Here is a 20,713-nt window from a genome sequence, read left to right on the forward strand (position 1 = left end):
TTTCACAGTTCATTTTCAATTTTCTATTTAGTTGAGGATGATATCCTTGTGTTATATTTCTCTTCACACTGTAGCCACAGTAAACAGGCAACTCATTAAAGGGGCGACTACATCCCTCCCCATCAATATATCCCATAACCAATATTGATGAATTGGTTCACCGTTTTAAAAAAAAAAAACCTGTCTTTAAGAATCAAATTTTGAGGAAGACATATTTTCCATTTAAATGACACTATCACAAATTAATAAATATAGTAAGTCATTAATAGATTTATAAACAGCAGGACATTTACTATTAATTGATTTTTTTTTTTTTTTTTTTATGCATGCAGCTCGCATCAAGGTTTGTTTAGATTTTCCAGAGTCCACCAGCCGTGCCCTTCTTAATAGGACTAATTGGTTAAGATGTCATCATTAGGCGGATCTTAAATTTCAATTCTCAGTTCTCTGTCCGGAATGGAAAGAGCCGGACACAGACTTTGTTCCTTTAGAGAAGATCCTGTATAGTATAAAGAGACATCATCACAGGACTTGTAGATCACAAAGTCCTATAACCATAAGCATTGATCTAAGTGCCTATAAAATCGATTCGAGCGTGACCGGAACTCTTTAATCAGTTAACGGAGAAACCCGGAATACACTATCTCTGTTGTTATGAACAATCTCTACTCACGCGTTTGAAGCCGCTGTAGTAACGAGCCATTTGGATGTACAGCTAGGCAATTGTAGTTTTATATGATTAAAACAAATAAAATAAAAGTACAGACCGTTGACTGCTAGATATAAACAGGAAGGTATACACGCAGAGAGGGGGAATTATGGCGACTGATTCCTGGGCCTTGGCTGTGGACGAACAAGAAGCAGCTGCACAATCGGTAAGTTCGCTAGTACAGCTCGCAAACATTTGCTATTCAACCAGCTAACAATCAGCCAGCTAGCCATCAGGAGAAGATGGGCATGGGTCCATCAACGTTCCAAAATTCCGAATAGACTAAATGTAACTCATGTGACTCTTCCATTCATTGTAAAGTAGCTAGCTACCATTCATTCATTGGTATGAGATTAGTTATAAATAGATAGCTGGTAGATGTTGTTTACACTGGTTGTGGGTTTGTGAACTGCCTAGCTAGTTAGCTGTCTGGCCGGCTAGCTAGTAAGATCGCCTCGTTTATTGACAATGAAAGCCTGCACATTCGCTTGTTTTCAGAAACTTGTTGCAAGCAAGGTGGCATCCTTTTAAAGTCTAACAATGCGTTTGTTTTGCAACAGATTGGTGGTCTAAATATCAATGAAACCGAAGAGAACTTAAAGGCTCAAGAGAATGGTACGTCGAAGAAGAGAATATTGACAAGAATATTCAAACAGTGGAGTCTGGTTTAGGCGCTTCATGTAAACTCAACCTCCCGTTCACTTTTAGGAAATTGAATCGTTAATTGCCAGGGCGTCACCATAACAATACTGTTATTTTTGATTAGTGTAACATGAAAACTGACAGGCTATTCGTACATTAATATTGTTACCTTGCTTCTGCCATATTAAAATATCTCGGGCATCAGCATATATACAGTTTACTTGTTACCATTTTTCTGGACCATCGTGAAAGCAGCCGCAGGTTGGTAAACTCAGGTGTTCAATGAATGTCCAATGAGGTCAACAGGTCTAGGGCCTACTGGTTACAGCATCAGATGATTAAACACTGCCAGTGCCACGTCCCACTGCTGTTTAGGACATTTATTTCTTATTTACTGAAACAACAGATTTTTTCTGTTTTGAAAACAGTGGTAAATAAAGGGTGAGATTTATGCTATGTTGTGGTGAGAGTACTAGATATATGAGAGTTTGTATAGTAAGGCATATACTCTCTTTTTCTTTTGTGTGGGGAATGTTTTTAAACCCGTAAATTTCCCTCCAGGAACCATTAAAACAGAGGAGAATGGTGATAAGACAGAAGATGATGACAAAGGTGAGAGTAAAATGTTCCGCTCTGTCTGTTTTTACCTGGAATTGCACTTTGCTTCATTTCCACTCCTGGAGAGCATAAGCTGTGATCCTCAGTCATTATTCAGTGCAGTTTGATCAATGAGGGTCATTGTAATCACTAGTGATAACTGTATAATGCAGAAGGCCACATTGTAGTCTAATGATGATAGCCTCTTCCTGAACTCTTAGCCAATAAGTTGAATGTTGTGTTTTGTTTTCACTCTGTTCTAATGTCTGCCCTTCACAGTCTGTGCTTTCATTATATAGTGATTATGGTATATGGGGGCTGTACCGCTCTATTACCCCTTGGATGGAAAGTGACTTTTCTGGTGCATGGTCTGAATTCTTAAATATGTTATTTGACAGGAAGAGTATTGAGCTCTTTGTCCTGTTTTGTTAATGACATCATATCAAAGGAATGTGAATGGGGAGATATTATAAAAGGGACCATTAACATGAACTGGAGCTGAACGATTGCTTTCCAGATAGATAACTACAATAACTCACTACTCCACGATACAGTTATGAGGTTATGATGTGACTTACGGTGGATTTCGTGTGTTTCCTTCAGAGGACAGGGCGGCCCAGTCCCTGTTGAACAAGCTGATACGCAACAACCTGGTGAACAACACCAACCAGGTGGAGGTTTTGCAGAGGGACCCCAACTCACCGCTGTACTCCGTCAAGTCTTTTGAGGAGCTCAGACTGTGAGTGATCTAGCCACGAATGGCCCAATGTGCAACAACAGATGCTCTGTTTTGACCAGATTTTCAGCTCCTGCAGTTCTTCCATCCAGGCATTTCCCGTCAGTAACAGAAGCGTGTGGTGTATGCTTTCCAGTGTTTACCATGGGATGTTCTGTTTCAGACCACCCCACGTCAAGAATGTTCACAGTGAGCCAGCAGATCAGAATCTGTAGCTTCAACAATGGCTGAGATATAATTTACAGTGTAGAATGCACTGAGGCCATTACCTGTCCCATATAATTAGAATCTGAGTCTAACTGTCCATACATGCAAGTTCAGATGATGTAGAAGGTTGCACTCTAGATAGAAATTGATGGCACTAGCTACCATGTTGCAAACAAGATGTTTTTTCTGGTACAGTAAAAATGTAGTGGCAAAATTTTAAATAGTTACCATTATAACATTATGTCATCCTCAAGTTTGCTTCTAGTTGGTGGACACTTTGGGTCTGTCATTTTGACTAAGTTTGAGAAGAACTAATATAATGTGCACATTTGAGTAATTTCACTATATCTGCTGCCAGCATTAGATGTTGTACAGCCTGTGTTGTGAAGAATTCAAGTCTTTCTCTTCATTGTCTTGAAGTTAAGGAAATACCAGATGTCAAAGCTTGTAAATGTTGGTCATATCATTAGCAATGACCTTAACTTATTGTGTTACTTTGTTGAGGTTGGCCAAAATTGAATTAATACGTGTTGGCATCCACCTCTAGAGTATGTGTTATTCATGTCATGGTCTGATGGTTAAATGTCATTGGAAGTTCTCAGATAGGCGTGTTCCATTGATGTAACGCTGCACTGTGAATAGAGCGTCAGTAGGGCTAATAATCGGCCGTGCAGAGAAGCACGGCTCAGCTGATTAGGTCTTATCAGACAGACCGATCTGGCTCTGATTCTTCCAGCACGGGGAGCACGGACATGTCAGCCAAGCTGTAGCCGCCAGCCAGGCATTCTTTTTCGCTCTGCTACACCGCAGCGAGTGTGTGAGCGTGCGCTCTTTTTGTGTTCCCCTCTCAGAAAGCCGCAGCTTCTTCAGGGTGTGTACGCCATGGGCTTCAACCGGCCCTCCAAAATCCAGGAGAACGCCCTGCCGATGATGCTCGCAGAGCCGTGAGTGAGCGCCCTCGTCCCTCGTCCCCCCCCCCCCCCCCCGCAGTTGGCAGCGATGGAGCGGGCTGTTTGTTTTCAGCATGCAGGCGGTGGCCGGTCTGACACACGTGCGAGATGTGCTTCCTGTAAACGTGGAAAAGTTGGAATGATGCCAGGGGCAATGTTTCTGGCACTATGTTTTAGCTATTTAGATATTGGAATTGATGTAAATTGACCGCTTTAGATTATTTTGTTAATCATGTTGCATATGATGCAAATAGGACCGACACAAAATCAGCCACTACCTGCATTGTGCATCCATCCTCTGTACTGATGGTAAATTAGACAGCGATTTGGTAAACGTCGCACGGAGTGTCAGATTTAGAGATGTAATACTGGTGATACTCAATTCAAAGTTGTCTTTAAAGACACTGAAATTTGTTTCATTTACATTTGACTTTTGAAATATGAATTTGCTCTTACATGTTTTCTGTCAGGGTGTCTGTCAATCAATACTGAACTGGTGCCTTTTTTTCCCTCCAACTCCAGTGTTTGTGCGTGTCCCCTACTTACGAGCTGGCCTCTGTACTGATGGTAAATTAGACAGCGATTTGGTAAACGTCGCACGGAGTGTCAGATTTAGAGATGTAATACTGGTGATACTCAATTCAAAGTTGTCTTTAAAGACACTGAAATTTGTTTCACACAAGAAATGGAGCCTGAAAAGTGCACACCAGCGTCATGCTTGGGTTGGCGTTTTTCCATCTCTTGAGCCCTTTTTAATGATAAAAAACGGAGCCCGACATGAAGCCTTGTGTGCCCTCCCTTCAGCGTGTGTCTTCCCTCTGGTTCCAGTCCACAGAACCTGATCGCCCAGTCGCAGTCTGGTACCGGAAAAACAGCAGCCTTTGTCCTCGCCATGCTCAGCCACGTGGACCCAACTCACAACTGGCCACAGGTGGGTGTGGCTCCTCACCGGAGGGGTGTGGGTTCAGAGCAAGGCTCCAGGACCTGGCAGGTGCAAGACTGCCATCCATTTTGGTCTCCCCGCAGACGGAAACGCTCCAATATTGATTGATTAGTATGAACTGATAGAAATTTTGAATTGTGGGCAGCATCAAAATTCTCAGAAAAGATGCTAGTTTTATAAGGTTTAAGGTTTATATACATTTGACTTTTGAAATATGAATTTGCTCTTACATGTTTTCTGTCAGGGTGTCTGTCAATCAATACTGAACTGGTGCCTTTTTTTCCCTCCAACTCCAGTGTTTGTGCGTGTCCCCTACTTACGAGCTGGCCTTGCAGACTGGTAAGGTCATCGAGCAGATGGGAAGGTTTTACCCAGAAGTCAAGCTGGCCTATGCCATCCGGGGGAATAAGCGTAAGTGCTAAAGTGTTTCTGTGCTCTGCCACTCAGTTCAGTTACATTTCGAAACATTCCTCTGCGTAATATATTTAAGGGTGAGTCCTTCTAGCGTATGCCACACATTTCATGAAACATTAATGAGATAAGAGGCTTGGTTTTGTTTGGCTTGGCAGATGCCTCACCCAAGAGGTTGGCTTAGTTTACCTTCTGCATATTCATGTGTGCAGCTGGAATCTTAATGCAGCAATTTAGGTGGAGCTGCATGCTCAAGAGTGCCGCACAGGGCCACTCTAACGCCCATAGTGATTTAACCAGCAGCTGAGAGCGCATACGGATAGGGGCCCTGCGCTGGATTGTTTGTGCACCGTTGCATCACTTGATTAAAGTTGCCTCTCGGCACTGACTCCTGGACTGCAGTCAACATTAAGGATGTTGTTGCAATGTCGAATGGGGCAGTCCGTCACAATGGAACGTCCAGAATCGAAAGCACGCAGGCACAGGCTTGTCCATAGGCATTTGTTTAGTGCATGGGTTGCACAGATGCACTAACTGCTACTATATATGGATGCGGTGTGGTAATCATTCTTGTCAACTCAGCCCATCCTAAGGACATGTAGATTAGTTCACATATGCAGTGCATGCTTTGAAACAATGCTTGTAGAACTTTTGAGAGGATAATGACGGCCATGTGGCCGCGTGCTATGTCACGGCTCCAGTGGAGAAGGGGATGAAGATCCAAGAGCAGATCGTCATTGGCACGCCCGGCACGGTGCTGGACTGGTGCCTCAAGCTCCGCTTCATTGACCCCAAGAAGATCAAGGTGTTCGTGCTGGACGAGGCCGACGTCATGATCGCCACGCAGGGCCACCAGGACCAGAGCATCCGCATCCAGAGGTGAGCGTGCCCAGAGGGGTCCAAAGGACAGGTACGAAATCAGGGCTGGAGCTCGCCCAACCAAACGGTGACCATCTGACCGTGTTGGTCTCAGTCGTATGAACACATTAATCGTTTCTCATTGTAATTCAGGTACAGATCTGGACTAGAAATATATTTATGTACAACACTAATGTGCTAATGATTGTCACTGCTCAATTGCACGGGTCTAAAATGAATTCTCTGCTCTCGTTGGATATGTGTGCAGATATTGAAAAGGCCTTGATCTTCGAGCGTGTAATAGAACCATGTACACAAGATTAAATTACATTTAAAAATTACATCAAGTCCTTGAACTGTAATTGCCCGGTCTGGTGGAATGGGGCGGTTTGATTAGGTGTGACTGTGTAGGGGAGGCAGTGTAGCATTGTGGTAAGAAGCAGGACTTGTAACCAAAAGGTTGCCGGTTCAAATTCCCTGCTGGTGCACTCCTGCTGTACCTTTGGGCAAGGTACTTAACGTATAATTGTCTCAGTAAATATCCAGCTGTATAAATGGATAACATAAAAATTGTAGTCACTCTGGATAAGAGCGTCTGTTAAACGACAATAATGTACTGTAATATGACTGGTCAACGCCCTCCCCTCTCCTTCCCTTCCCACTTTTCAGGATGCTGCCCAAGGACTGCCAGATGCTGCTGTTCTCGGCCACCTTCGAGGACTCGGTGTGGAGGTTCGCCCAGCGGATCGTGCCCGACCCCAACATCATCAAGCTGAAGCGTGAGGAGGAGACCCTGGACACCATCAAGCAGTACTACGTGCTGTGCAACAACAAGGAGGAGAAGTTCACGGCGCTCTGCAACATCTACGGAGCCATCACCATCGCCCAGGCCATGATATTCTGCCACGTGAGTCTGCGCTCTCATTTACTGACTATCAAAAATGGACCAGGGGCACTTGCGTCTAATAAGCCAGGTTCTTTATGGATGGTAACACATCTGTTACTGCCTTGAATGTATCCCATCCGCTTTCATACACTGACGTCCTAAACAGGTCCACTTGGCCCTTTTGTATTTTGCTGAAGCAGTTGTGTGTGTGTGTGTGTGTGTGTGTGTGTGTGTGTGTGTGTGTGTTATAACACTCAGCATTTCTAAGGAAGAAGAATGTTACGTTGTTTTTTGGACCTTGACTGATACGGTTGTCAGTGTGGCATGTGCCTGGAAGAATGTCAGTGTTACAGTGCACTGCACTGTCTCTAAATCCGAGGGCTGAATCCTTTTGTCCTTGAATATAGGCAGTTTCCTCAATTAGATTGAAGATCTGATCATAAACTGTGCATTTCTTTTCACAGAAAACATGCTGTGTAAACAATGAGCTTGACAATTTAAATATTCTATCATTGTACCAGCACTTAATTGTCAGAGTGAGAGGTTCCTATTGTCTGTGAGAGCCAATCTTAATCCATTTAAACCAATCAAATTATATTTGCCTGGCATATTTAAAATTTAGGTGTCCTTCCATACAAAGCATTGAACTCCTTAATGCTAAATTATCTTGGATGGATTCCTCTCCTTAGACTAGGAAAACAGCGGGCTGGCTGGCTGGGGAACTGTCTAGGGAAGGCCACCAGGTGGCGCTGCTGAGCGGGGAGATGGCAGTGGAGCAGAGAGCTGCTGTTATCGACCGCTTCCGAGACGGCAAGGAGAAAGTGCTGGTGACGACCAACGTCTGCGCCAGAGGTGATTACAGCAGCGGGGCACACTCCCTGCGTGCTTCTACAGCGACTGGTGCATGTGTGGTTTTCGTACCATCCCAAAGACTGCCTGGATTCATCTAAAAATAAATGCAACTGTTGCAATGCTAGGATTTTAAAATGTAATTATGATAAAAGGTCAATTTGGCAGGAGACACAAGATTTGTCTTTAATTTCATGCACTAAACGTGTGTCCCAACCTCTGGCCATTAGTATTTCATGTGCTATAATTGTACTAATCCTATTTATAAACACCTAAGAAAATTGCACAAAGATTCATTCACATATTATAATGGGCAGGTGTTGTAGTTTACTGAACAGCGTGAAATGCACAGTAAGACAGTGAAAGACAGGGGAGAGGTTCAGCATTATTCCTTTCAACAAATTCTGTTTGTTTGATCTCCAGGAATCGACGTCGAACAGGTCTCCGTGGTGATCAACTTCGACCTGCCTGTGGACAAGGATGGAAACCCGGACAACGAGACCTACCTGCATCGGATTGGACGTACGGGACGTTTCGGCAAGAGAGGCCTGGCCATCAACATGGTGGACAGCAAGTTCAGCATGAACGTCCTCAACCGAATCCAAGACCACTTCAGTAAGTCAGGATTCTGGGTCTGTGGGACTTTCTGCTGATACTGCTACATAACAATTGCATGACAGAGACTAGAGTAAATGTGTCTTATCATGTCAAATATCATGTTGATTTGGGAAACTCGAGATTTCAGGCTTATTGGTACTTTTTGACAGGAAGCCATTGATTAATATTGTTTTGTAATTTTGTGAAACATGGTTCTCTGAAGTGAGGCATTTGGTTGAATCATTTTTCAGTATTTCACATGTATACACTAATGAAGGCAGAATGGACAGGCAAATCTTTAGCCTCATAGAGGAAAGAGCATCAGGCAGATATGAACTGTGAAAGGAAGGCCCAATGCAGTGCAGTCCACCTTCAGATCCCCATCCACGCATCCCCTTCTGATTGCCCAGTTGCTTGTATTCAGTCTTGGCTGGCTTCATCATTTAAACTGCCTTCCAGATTGCATTGATTTGTTCTGAGATGGCGTCCCAATATGCTTTTCTCCCGCAGATAAGAAAATAGAGAAGCTGGACACCGACGACCTGGATGAAATAGAGAAGATTGCAAACTGAAAACAGTCAGCCCTCTGCAGGCCGCTGCGTTCCCGCCTGTGGAACTGTAATTCTGCAGCATTTCATTTCAGTCACAAACACAGCAGAACACGAGAGGCGGAAGAAATGTTTGCATAGTTTTAAAAGCGGTTTTAGCGTATATGGCATGCAGTAACTCCCAAAAGTCTTTGAACTGAGTTTCCCTCTTTGTTCTTGGGAGTGTGACTCTAGCAGATGTAGCTTATCGTTTTCTTAGCCTGGTGAATAACAGCACGCGCACACAGACAGGAAATAAATTTGCAGATACGCGTTCCATTTGCAAGTGCAAGAAGCACAAATTCATTTCAAAACTTCAAAACAGCTAAAGCTAACTAACAGCGCTAGGCCAAATTTAAAAGTAACAAGGCCTTCGGAAGGGTGAAGGCGGCCATGGGTTTCATGGAACAGTCACCTTGCAAACAGGCCCGTAACTGTGTATCTTTATCAAGCAGTAAGCAGTTGATGCTTGGCGTAATTTGCCACGGTGTCACTCATTTTGTGGCACAATATCTACAAAATTTCAAGCCAGTAAAAGCCAAATGTATACAATTCTTAGTGAGATGTGTTAAATAAGGATTGTATTTTGGTTTATTTCCTGTCATTTTATTTGTTTTTAGCTAGGAGGTTACTGATAAAAACGCTGATCTTGCATCCTGTATTCTGCAGTCTTTTGGTCAGTGTTTGATGTTCAGAGTTTGAGTGGGGACATCAGTTAGTATGCAGCTTGATATAGGTAGTGTCTGATATTACAAGACAATAGGAATTCGTAGTAGATTAAAAATCTTTGTATTCACATTGTAATGCCATGATGGAATTTCCATTTATCAGCCTGTGGCAAAAGTGTGAACGGAAGCTAAAAGTGCTCAAATATTAAAGCATGTCTTTACTGTGTTTTCTGAAATAGCCTAAACTGTGGTTTTGAGCCAGTATAATTCAGCGGATATTGCTTCAAGGCTTAAAATCATACTGGATATGATTGTCTCGGTGCTCTACCTGTGGACCTCTGTCTTGATGTCTGTGAACTATATATATAAAATGTGTTTGAGGCTTAAAGTTTAATTGGAATACTGATTGCTAATGTCTGGTTAATTGCTCTGTAATGGGCTTCTGTGGATCCAGCAACCACCTGAATGGGTACCGAATTCTGTTCTAAGAATCAGAATATTGTTAATTGCTGCTTATTCTAACTTTAGTTGGGTTAATAATCAGTTGATTTGCATGTCAGAACAATAGAACAGGAATGCAATCTATGCAATTTCTTGCTCTCTTAAACCCAGATGACAAACTCTCTGTTTCAGGGAACGTAAACATTCCTTTATCATAACGTAACATTTGGGGATGACACATCAAATGACATCATTCACACTCAAAAGGCTGATTTAAGCTTTAGGTTTGTTTACAGTAATGGCATGTGTCCACTTGTGCGTAGAGCTTTTCAGTCATTCATAATGACTTGCTTTTTGAGGGTGTAACTCTAAATGCTGGTACAACTTCAAAAATCTCTCCGGGGAGAGCTTCATTCTGAAACTGGCCCCGTCTCTTATTGCTAGAATTACAAACGGGACAGTTTAAAGTGTTCTTTTGACAGTTTCGGAATGGTATATTTCTTTGCAATATTGGCAAGCAAAGTCATACACTTTTACCAAGTAAAAACAGGTTTATATAAAATGTACGAGTGAAAAATGTACCTAAAATTTTAGGAAAGCCTACACCCGACTGCAGTGATTTGAGTGGGAAAAAGCTTTACTGAACGCAAAGCGAGACAGTCTGTGAAGCATCACTTTGTGTTCTGGTTTCATTTTGTACTTCAGTGTGTATGCATTATATTTGGACTTTGACTGGATACCTGTTGTATTTATTTTTCCGCAGATGTTATGAGAAGAGTGCTTGAGTGCAGTTTGTTGAATTTTAAATGCCTACCTTTAATGTAGCTATGAAAGTAAAAAAGAGCAGCTCCTATGGTGTTTCCCTTACACTTGCTGCCTTTGTGGTTTTAGAATTATTTCTAAACATGATGTTTGTGGTAATAAAGAATACTGACACATTCCTTTTTGTCCTTTTTTGTCGTTTTTTGCTCCTCGGTTAAGTGTTCTCAGTTCAGGGTTTTAATCAGCTTTCAGTGCAATTAAATGTTCACAGCAGACCAACTTGAGTGTGAGGCTACAAGTACTGGCAGAGGGACAACAATGGATGGGTTTGAGTCTTTCATGTACAGTGTCCATGAATGCAAGCATGGAGCTTATATATATATATATACATATAAATAAATATACACGCACAGACACACACACACACATATGTAGATTGAATTATTCGGGAAGGAAGGTATACCTGCCAGCCAAGTTAAAGGAAAGCTTTCGCAGCATAAATTACCAAAGTGACCATTTGTACTAAGTTCACTTAAACTGCCCAAACCTTGACCACTTCGCATTTCTGCTTACTCCGCTTCCACTTCACCCTCCACCTTTGTTGTATGGCCCATTATATCAGACCACTCTTGGAAGCAGAGATTGTATTCCCACTTTAACCACCTGTCTAAATGAAGGATACATTAATTTAACAAGCTCACTGTATGTTCTATCTTCAAAAAGTGAATTATATATAAAAATTGTATCAATGTTTTGCACCCAAATGGAGACAGTAATTGTTCATATATACAGTGTCAAGCCTGGATTCCAAAATAGGCTTTTTGTCAGAAAATGGTTGAAAAATTTAGTAGAAATTAAGAGACCAATGCTAGCTAATTAATTTCTAGGGGACACATTAAACTTACGATTCACTCAGGGGACAGCAAGGGAAAAGGTCCTTCCTCCAGTGCCTTGTGTTTTTCCCTTCATCTTTCCTACGTCCCTCAGCTTTAGCGGCGGACAGCCCCTGGGAGGCTGCAAGGTAAAGGCCCTGGTCCTGCCTCTGTTCTCACTTGCTTTGTCATTATTTAATAAGTCCAGTCATTTGGTGTTCCATGTGTGAATAAGCTTATGACTGAAAGGTAACATAACCTACTGTACTGCAGAACTGCTCCAGAACTGCCCATCCATGGCACTCAGGCCCATTTGTCCACTAGAGGGTATTACGTGTTTGTGTTTTGACACCGATACCAAGTACTCACATGTGCAGTTCATCGTCTTTCATCCTACATGCCAGTGCATTACAGTTGATAGTGCCATCTCTGAAACCCCTTATTCCCACCATGTCTGTACTATTCAGAGCTACATTATTAGCAGAAATGTACACAGATTCTAACAGTGTTTAGCATCGGATTAGCCCTCAAAAGCCTCTGGTCCCTTTAAGGATTTGAGCGCAGCGTACGCGACAGTCCGATTTGCCCTTGGCAGGCCCAGGGCAAAGGCTCCATGCCACGTTTCGGGGCCCGGAGGCGGGATGGTCCGAGCCGCGTCACGTACCACTGCGGTGCTCGGCGTTCGTTTCATCAGATTAAAAACCTCTCCTGCCACAAGTCCACTCGCTGCCCTTGTGCATTTAGCGAGAGTGCACCCGGACCAGAGGTGCAGCTAATGGCTGCCTAATCAGAGGCAGACATGCGGTGCCCTGCGCAAACCCCTCGTCACAAATGGGACGTCTGGCTTCTTGCCTCACTCCGCGCTCACCTTCCCACTTGCAAACGAGCGCATATTGCCGTATTCCAAAGCACGTTAAAGCCGTGACATCGGCTATAAACTCAGCGCCATCCTGTCGGTGTTGGACTCTTACTAAACGAGTGCACACCCCCATTATCGATTCCTTTGTCTTGATTACATTAGTTGAAATCAATAGGCTTCACCCACAATACATTTGGCTATGATTTAAATTGCCATTTCTAAACCTTTTCTGCAGCAATACCCCCTTTATGTTGCTCCACTCAAATGCTGCAGGGTGCTTTGTGGTTGTGAAGATTTGCTGCTTTCATGGGCACTGATGTAACCAGTGAAACGTGAAAATGCAACAGGCCTGGATTTTTGCGGCATTAAAAAAAAGCAAACTGAGCTTTTTTCTGTTGTTGAAATGGAAGGGCGATATTGATGTTGGGCTGCTTAGCATTCAGACAGTGTATTTTCAGGGAATGGCCATGAAGTGTCTATTATAAGCTGGATTTGCAGACTTAACAGATGAAAGGCCCTTATCAACATACAATATTAAAAACTTTATTTGCCCTTTACAAAATAACAAAAAACAAAATCACAAATATATACAATGCTGACTTTCACAGAGCATCCACAAGGCTGGAGAAACAGTTTTGCTTCATCTGGTTCAGGATTCAGTGAGCCAGTCCTGTCTATGATGGAGCAGATCTGAGGAAAAGACAGGAGACACATGACTCAAAGGGAAGCTAAACTGTGCTGGTAAAAGAGTGACAGGGGTGTGACTACGGACAAAATTAGCATCGGTGAACTTTGTGCTCCAAAAGCACTTTTTGCTCTGAGTCTCCAGACAGTCTGTGAAGTGTAGAGCCAAGAGGTTCCACTGGTCATGAGCAACTGTGTATAATAAGGCAAAGAGATACATTATTTACAACTCAATCTAGGCTGCTGTTACTGTTCACTACCACAGGTTCCCATTCCGGCACCTGATAACAGGGCATATTTGACAACCTTATTTGAAGGCCACCAAGCCTAACTTACCTTGTTTATGTTTGACATGGATATGATTTCTTTATAAGAAAGATGCAATGAAAGATGCTCTCTACATGAAAGTTATCCTAATACTACAGTTTTTTAAACTTTTAAAATGACTGTACAACCAAACCCCTTCTCTGGGGATGTGCTCTCAAAAATGATTTGTGTTCATTAATTGTTTAACTGACTTCAGACCACTCTTAAATAATAATGGCATGGAACAGAGAACAGAACAGATGCACAGAAGGTGCACTGTAAGAAAAATAATAATAAAAGGAGACCAGAGCTCTCATTATACTCTCAAATGCCACTTCAGCTGTAGGTACCTTGCTCTTCGTACTCCACCCTGGTAAGGAAGAGGCCGTCGGGTGGGGCGAGCATGCTTGTGGGGTAAGCCAGTGAGTCCCGGGCCTCGAGTAACTCCTGCAGCTGAGAGAGGGACAGCTTTCCCCGGCCAACGGCCACCAACGCTCCTGTCATCCTCCGCACCTGCGATGGGGTGAAGAGGGGCAAGTACAGCCATCATCTATGCACAGAGCTCCTCAATAAGTAAATTCAGTGTCTCTTCTGCCTGGAGGTATACTTTTACAGTAAAGAGGAAAACATTCATAAATGTTCACACCTACATTTCATAACAAGGGCAGGAATAAATAAGATGCAGTTCATCTCATTCACCACTTGAAGGTGCACAAACATCAAGCACGCAATTCAAAATGTGTTGTATTATTTTACAGTTCTGTGTCAAGTATGCGTGTTACAACATATTAACAGCTAGGAATGCAAGGCTGCCTACCTGTTTATACAAAAATGACCGGCATCTGAAAGTGACCTCCCAGAACTGCAGATTCCTGAAACGGCACAGGCAATGAAACACAGCTGGAATTAATTATCAATAATGTAATTTCTATGCTCCAACTTGATTCTGACTACTCTCGCAATGGATCACACACTGCCATTCCTCCACCCCCCCCCCCCCCCCCAACTCAAAACTGCATTTTAAAAAGTCTCAGGAAACCACTTCAAGGCAGAGCTTAAAGCACAGGACACACTTTCACCATATAACCTAATCCTTATGATTTTTTTTTTTACAACTTATTGACCGTCTCAATTTCATTATCTAATGAAGAGTATGGGTTATGGCTGAGACATATGAAACACTTGTGTACAGAGACAAGATATACATGCAGTGCACCCCAGAAGCACTGCATTTACCCAAAAGCCCCAACTGCACTGGGTATGACTGTACTTTGTGACTGCATCTAGGCTCTGTTTTGTTCAAGTCAGCGCAATGCAGCATCGCAGTTTTGATGCAGCTGTACAGGCCTAAAGGCACAGGTGTCTGTTTAGAGACAGCTCCCGCATTCACACTTGCCATATCAAAGGTCAGAAGCTGCTCCAGGGCAGTCTGAAGGTAGAAAACAGAAATGCAGTTCCCCTGCATCAGGTATCAGGTGTTTTTTTTCCCCCTCAACACAACTGTTATGCGGGGCTTTTTGAAATGCCCTTTGGGAAATTCACTGGGCCAGACCGTGGGAGGCTTGTTTGCACCCCATGGACATCCCATTCCAAAATCAAGTCAGAGATGAAGTCCACTGGAATTTAATGAAAACCCCGGCTTTTACCGCGGCCCCACAGTCATTGTCTGAAAGTGTTGACGTTGGCGTTTTGCGCCAGTTGGAAAAGCCCGGTTTGCCAGGCGTGCCAACTGCCCAACAACAACAACAACAACAAAAAAGGTCATGTGACCTGCGGGATGGTGGAGCTGATGCCATTGACATTCCAGAGGGAGACGATTCTCACAGAAACGCTGAACATCAGCATCAAAGGGCATGCTGACGCGCTGATCCCTCTGGAGGGGCGGTGCCACGCCTTGCAGTCATTCTGTAGATGAACACTGTCTGCTTAGATGCTGAATCCACTGTGGGCAGCAGAAATTATCAACGGCTGTTCTCCATCATACAACGTCAAGGTGCGTGTGTGTGTGTGTGTGTGTGTGTGTGTAGAATGGAAAAAGGTCATTTTCCCACACCAACACAGTGTGAGAAATTTGACTTTGATTTTCACAAATACTTAAGGAAGGTGTATATAGTAGTACCTAAATGAATAGGCAGTATTTAATAACATTAAATGGCATACTTGGTGTGAATGCTGTGTGTTCGCTAAACACTTCTTCCAGAAAGAAATAGAATGGAATACTTCATTATACCCAAACGCAGGCATTCACAGGACTGTAATATTAAAACACCACACAACACATACAATACACACTGAATATATAGTGAATAAAAGTGAATAAATTATTATAATTCTTAGTTATAATTCAAACATAGTTTAGTCTCTCACTAGCCTTGTTTCCAGTCCCTATAATTAATTGCACTGCTGTAGCCTGTTGCTTGTTCATTATCCATGAGGGCTAGCATGATGACAGACGAGGAGACTCTTGATTTAGAGGATTTGGGTGATCTCCACATCTGCCATTTCATGTCTTAAATAAAGACAGACACACTGCACTCCTACGGTTTTATCGAGGTCCCCGTATTTCCAAGCATGTTTCTGCATTTCACGCTTACATTTCCACACCATCAAATTAAACAACTCACTAAAACAACCGCATGAATAATTTATGGGTGGGGGTTAATGAATCCCATATTCATCACGTCTAAAATTGGGACTCGGGAGTGACGGCAGCTCGGCAGGCCAACAAAGCACCTAAACAGCCCTGAAATCACATTTGACGGTGTAACTCTGCTCGAACAAAGGAGGGTGTTTTTTTATATAGATATTGCTGGTGGGAAGAAAAGCTTTGTTGCTTGTTATTTTTCTCCCCACAGACAGAGCCAGATCGGTTTCTGAAGCGCTTTTTGTTTCCAGAAAAGCCTGTTTCCGGAATCCTGTGGTGAATTCTGCTTTTCTGTCTGCAGCCTTAAAGACCAAATGGTGATGCCTGTCTCCTGCGTAATGCCCCCACTCCCATTCTGAGGAGAGGGGTGACAAAAGTCAATTTGCATAGCAGGGCCTTGCCCCTCGCCACGGACACAGCGAAAAGGAAATGCCATTGGCTCGTCTCATTTGTTAAAATGGCTGTGAAATGAGAGGGACCAAAGATCATCCCTTACTGTACTGTGGTTCTTTCTCCTTTGAAGCATAGCATCTTTTATTAAATGGTATTTTCCCCTCTTGAGACATATCACGGTTAACAGTGACGTTACACTTAAAATTGGAGGACATTTTTATCCACATGAATTCTTCTCATCAATCAATACTGTATTCTAAAGCTGCAGCTACCCTCAGTACCTTCTGAACGAAAATCTCTCAATGCATACATGCTCTCATATTATTCTAAGCTGTAATAAGGCTTTAAAGCAGACAGTGAAGGAAACAGTTGAAGTGAGGACAGAGAGAACAAAGGCAGTGCTCCACGTTTTCAAAGCATCCTCTTGTTATTGTACATGAACGCTTTTGTTGCTAAAGACAGACAGCAGTAATTGCGCTTGAGCTTTTGGGATTGCCGGCAGCATCAAACCACTTCCCCCAGGATAATTGTCCCATTTTCTCTCAAAGGTCTTCACCTTCAGGATAACAGGAAGCCTTCTGAATTCTGGGTCTAATCCTTGTTTAACCCCCGTTTACTGGGCGACAGCCTTACACCCAAGAAGGGCTCCGACTCCATTCGGGATTAGCCCATGACAGAAGACAGATAATTGCGAGGCGTCTCCATTTTTTTTTCCCTAATCGAAGGGTGGGAACAGAGAGTGCTCTGTGTGGGCTTTCAGCGTCACTCAGCTCCGTCACCGTCCTGACAGGAATCTCTCCCCAGCAGAATGCAATTTCGATTACGACAATTCCTTGAGAAAAAACAGACGTCTATTTTCAGTACTGCCCCCCCACCCACCCCTTTCAAAAATGAATAAAAAAAAAAACGGTACAGTGCTGAGTTTAGGATTAAGCTCCATTACAAGCCATTCTGATTCATGATTGAGACAATCCCTTAGGCAGGCCTTGAACATGTCCCGCTTGAAGTAAAGTGGAGTAGAGAGGCTTATGTGCAATTAAAGTATTTCATACAACAGACGTTACCTTAATAAAGCACTGTGTTTTGGGGTGAAAAAAAGAAACAAAAACACATGACGACTTGGGAAGGCCACTCTGAAAGCCACTTGTAAGGCTCTCTTATTGCCCGGTGCTCCCTGAAGAGCCGTGTGACGTTAAAGTCTACGTGTGCTGTGTCTAACAGCTTGCTTCACCTTGCCTGAATAGCAAATTTCAATAAGAAAGAGAAGACTGACTGACGGCACCCTAATGCAATTCAGCGTCTGGGCCTCGGAAGTTGTTGGCATTTCACTGAGCGAATGAGAGGCCCTCCCCCGCCGCCACCCCTCGGCACACACAATGACATCATCCTGTTCTTGTAAAAAGAGCATAAACAGCAGGCCTCTGGCACATCTACATTCGAGGACGGCGGGAGGCCGGCATCACTGATCTAACATTCAAATCAAACCGCTCTGAGCGCATTCTGCGGTGAGTGTCTGAGGGCCGAGACGGAACCTGAGCGGCATGCAACTCGCGTCTGCTGTATCGGCTGGTCGCGTTTTGTAGGATCGCCTGCCGATCGCTGTCCCAGCGGAGCCACAGACTGAAATCTGCCTGCTCAGGAGTGGATCATTATACGATGGATAATATCTTTGAGAGATGAATAATACACCAGCGGGCGACCTCCATTTTTTTTGCAGTTCCTCATAATAGCAGAATGTATGAAACATTAACGCATGGCTTTCCCACCTTTGGGAGCGTACTGTGAGGCACTGGTGTCTTCTGATTTGATGCTGCTATACTGTGTGCGCTGGGGGTGACGTTTAGCCCCAAAACACCATAATGATGCGTTCAGAGCACAAGCGCACCGCCTGTGCAGCAAGCCCTCCAATAACCTGGCACAAGCATTCTGGTAGGACAAAAACTATTTTCACAGCAGTTTGTTTTATCTTTGTTTGAAGGCCTTGTCATTTAGGGTAGCTTGCCTTTCCTCAAAGAACAATTGTGATTACATCACCGTTTGTGATGGACAAGGTGAAGCCGAAGTCCCACCAGGAATTCCTTAATGTGACATCACAATCTCAGTTCCTCACACCGACTATTAACTATCCAGTCACTGCCGAGGGGCGTGGTTAAATGTCACCTGAGTGCTTTGTTCTCTGTCGTCTTTCATTACTGTGGTTCTTCCTTCTCACTCCCCCACTCCCATAAGCACACCAGTCCTGCATAAGGATAAGTCAATGACTACCTAATGCTGAAAGCTACCCCCCAACAAATATGCCATACTGACATACATTCTGACTTGCATAGTTTGCCCAAGGAACAGGATTAACACCACACAGCTGTATATAACCAGCATGTCAAGGAGTGATGTGTTTTCATATTTACAGGAAAACTGGAGTTTGAAACTAGAAACACTTTAAAAATAAAAATTTAGGTGGATGGACTAAGCACCCTTGTGAAAAATATGAATTGATATATTCTTAGTGTATCTAACCCAATGTTTTCCATGGACTTTATTTTGAAATATGTACAGACCTTCACACAGAACTTACAGTGAATAATGCTCTGTCAGAGAGCTACACACGTCCAAGCAGGCCAAAGCTTGTCTGGTTGTGGTTACAGCTTAGCTACTAATTAACCAATAAAATGAACTCATTTTTTGATTAGGTGCAAAACGTTTGACCTTACACTGCAGATGTAAGGAAATGTGAATCCTCGGTTTAATGGTAATAGTGAAAGAACCAATACTTTTTGTACCTGTAAAACCTAAGGTACCATTTAACCAAAGCAAGGGTGGTGGGCGGAATGTGCCCCTATGACTTATGGGTAACAAAGGAAGGCTGTAGGTGAATCATGGCCTACCAACACCCCTCTGCCTCCTTTCCATGAAGCACACTGCAGGCAAGGCAGTTCCTTCCAGTTCCTCCCCCAGAACTGTGGTGTCCCCCCCTGCATTAAGATTCCCCAAGATGAGGGCTGTGTTTGTAGCCCCTCTTGTGTGCCTGTGGAACCCGCCACAGAACAGTGCTGCTGTGGTACTCATCTCACGTGCCCGTATTGTGCAGCACGTTTTCACCTTAATAATTTATAAGCGTGAAAGTGGGAATCTGGCACAAGCGCATGTTCTGTGGCCAATGAGCGTCAAATCCGCGAAATCTCTTTACCCGGGAGGATCTGACATTATTCTCACACTCTCGCTCGCTACGACGAGACCGTGGCGATCTGGTGTGGGAGTGGGGCACGATGTGGTTAGTTGGTCAGATGGTACCACGTTAATGCCTCAAATTTAATCGCCCGTGACCGACCGCCTTCTGCCGCCCGACCTCTGGGGCCGGTGAACATCCGTGGGATGCCGCCAGCGGCATTTCAGCGACCCTCTAATCTTGTAAACAGTATTTTGTCTCGCTCATTCAATCACCGATACCATCTACAGATAAGCCCTCAATAAACCAACGGTCCCAGGTAATCAGATTGACGTGCGATTGGATGTGCCTCGGGATTTCGCTTCCCGGTTTGCCGCGCCATCACTGCAAACCTGAATTCAAGCCACGTGAGCTGGTCTCACGCATACGTCGCAACTCAAATATCGGCTTTAGACAGACAATTATTTGACCTCTGCTGTGACTATACATCCAGCATCTGCAGCTGGAGTGAGACGCGTCTGCCAATTTAAAATGCTGCAGACCCATTAAATAGACAGGAAGTGTGCACACATTCAGTCTTTGTAACGTACAGTCATTAAAAGAAGCTCCTGGTCTTGAGGGAGATCTTGTTGGGACTCAAAATTTGTCCTTAGTAATATGCGCATAAAAAAAGTGTGCAGAGTCCATTAGAGAGAAACTGAATCTCCTGACTGATGGGGAGATCCTGTAGAACATAGAATCTACAGGCCAACAGCAACATCATGTAGAACATAGAATCTACAGACCAACAGCAGCAACGTGTAGAACATAGAATCTGCAGACCAACAGCAGCAACGTGTAGAACATAGAATCTACAGGCCAACAGCAGCAACGTGTAGAACATAGAATCTACAGGCCAACAGCAGCAATGTGTAGAACATAGAATCTGCAGACCAACAGCAGCAACGTG

At 43.6% G+C, this 20,713-nt stretch overlaps 2 protein-coding genes across 2 annotated transcripts in view; one reads left to right on the top strand and one right to left on the bottom strand.

Moving 5' to 3' along the window:
- The first annotated feature begins 591 nt into the window (after positions 1-591).
- On the top strand, positions 592-11,010 carry LOC118779810 (ATP-dependent RNA helicase DDX19A-like). Its single transcript, XM_036532086.1, has 12 exons — positions 592-875; positions 1,270-1,324; positions 1,913-1,963; positions 2,552-2,687; positions 3,743-3,835; positions 4,670-4,772; positions 5,081-5,195; positions 5,897-6,074; positions 6,723-6,960; positions 7,629-7,791; positions 8,212-8,403; positions 8,896-11,010. The coding sequence occupies exons 1-12, from the start codon at positions 819-821 to the stop codon at positions 8,955-8,957; spliced, it is 1,443 nt and encodes a 480-aa protein (XP_036387979.1). The 5' UTR covers positions 592-818; the 3' UTR covers positions 8,958-11,010.
- A 2,119-nt stretch (positions 11,011-13,129) lies between these two features.
- The window catches only part of pusl1 (pseudouridine synthase like 1), a 28,303-nt gene continuing 20,719 nt past the window's right edge, over positions 13,130-20,713 (bottom strand). The window contains exons 6-8 of the mRNA XM_036532253.1: positions 14,382-14,436; positions 13,915-14,077; positions 13,130-13,264 (exon numbers count right to left, since the gene is read on the bottom strand). Coding sequence (XP_036388146.1) covers positions 13,224-13,264; positions 13,915-14,077; positions 14,382-14,436 — 259 coding nt within the window. The 3' untranslated portion in view covers positions 13,130-13,223. The remainder of the gene's footprint in view (positions 13,265-13,914; positions 14,078-14,381; positions 14,437-20,713) is intronic.

Source organism: Megalops cyprinoides, chromosome 6, assembly GCF_013368585.1.
Source record: "Megalops cyprinoides isolate fMegCyp1 chromosome 6, fMegCyp1.pri, whole genome shotgun sequence".
NCBI classification, from domain to species: domain Eukaryota; kingdom Metazoa; phylum Chordata; class Actinopteri; order Elopiformes; family Megalopidae; genus Megalops; species Megalops cyprinoides.

Coding starts and splice junctions, on each gene's coding strand:
- LOC118779810 (XM_036532086.1), top strand. CDS start 819: ATGGCGACTGATTCCTGGGCCTTGGCTGTGGACGAACAAGAAGCAGCT. Junction 7,792..8,211: donor GACCAACGTCTGCGCCAGAG/GTGATTACAGCA, acceptor TTTGATCTCCAG/GAATCGACGTCGAACAGGTC. Junction 8,404..8,895: donor CCGAATCCAAGACCACTTCA/GTAAGTCAGGAT, acceptor TTTCTCCCGCAG/ATAAGAAAATAGAGAAGCTG.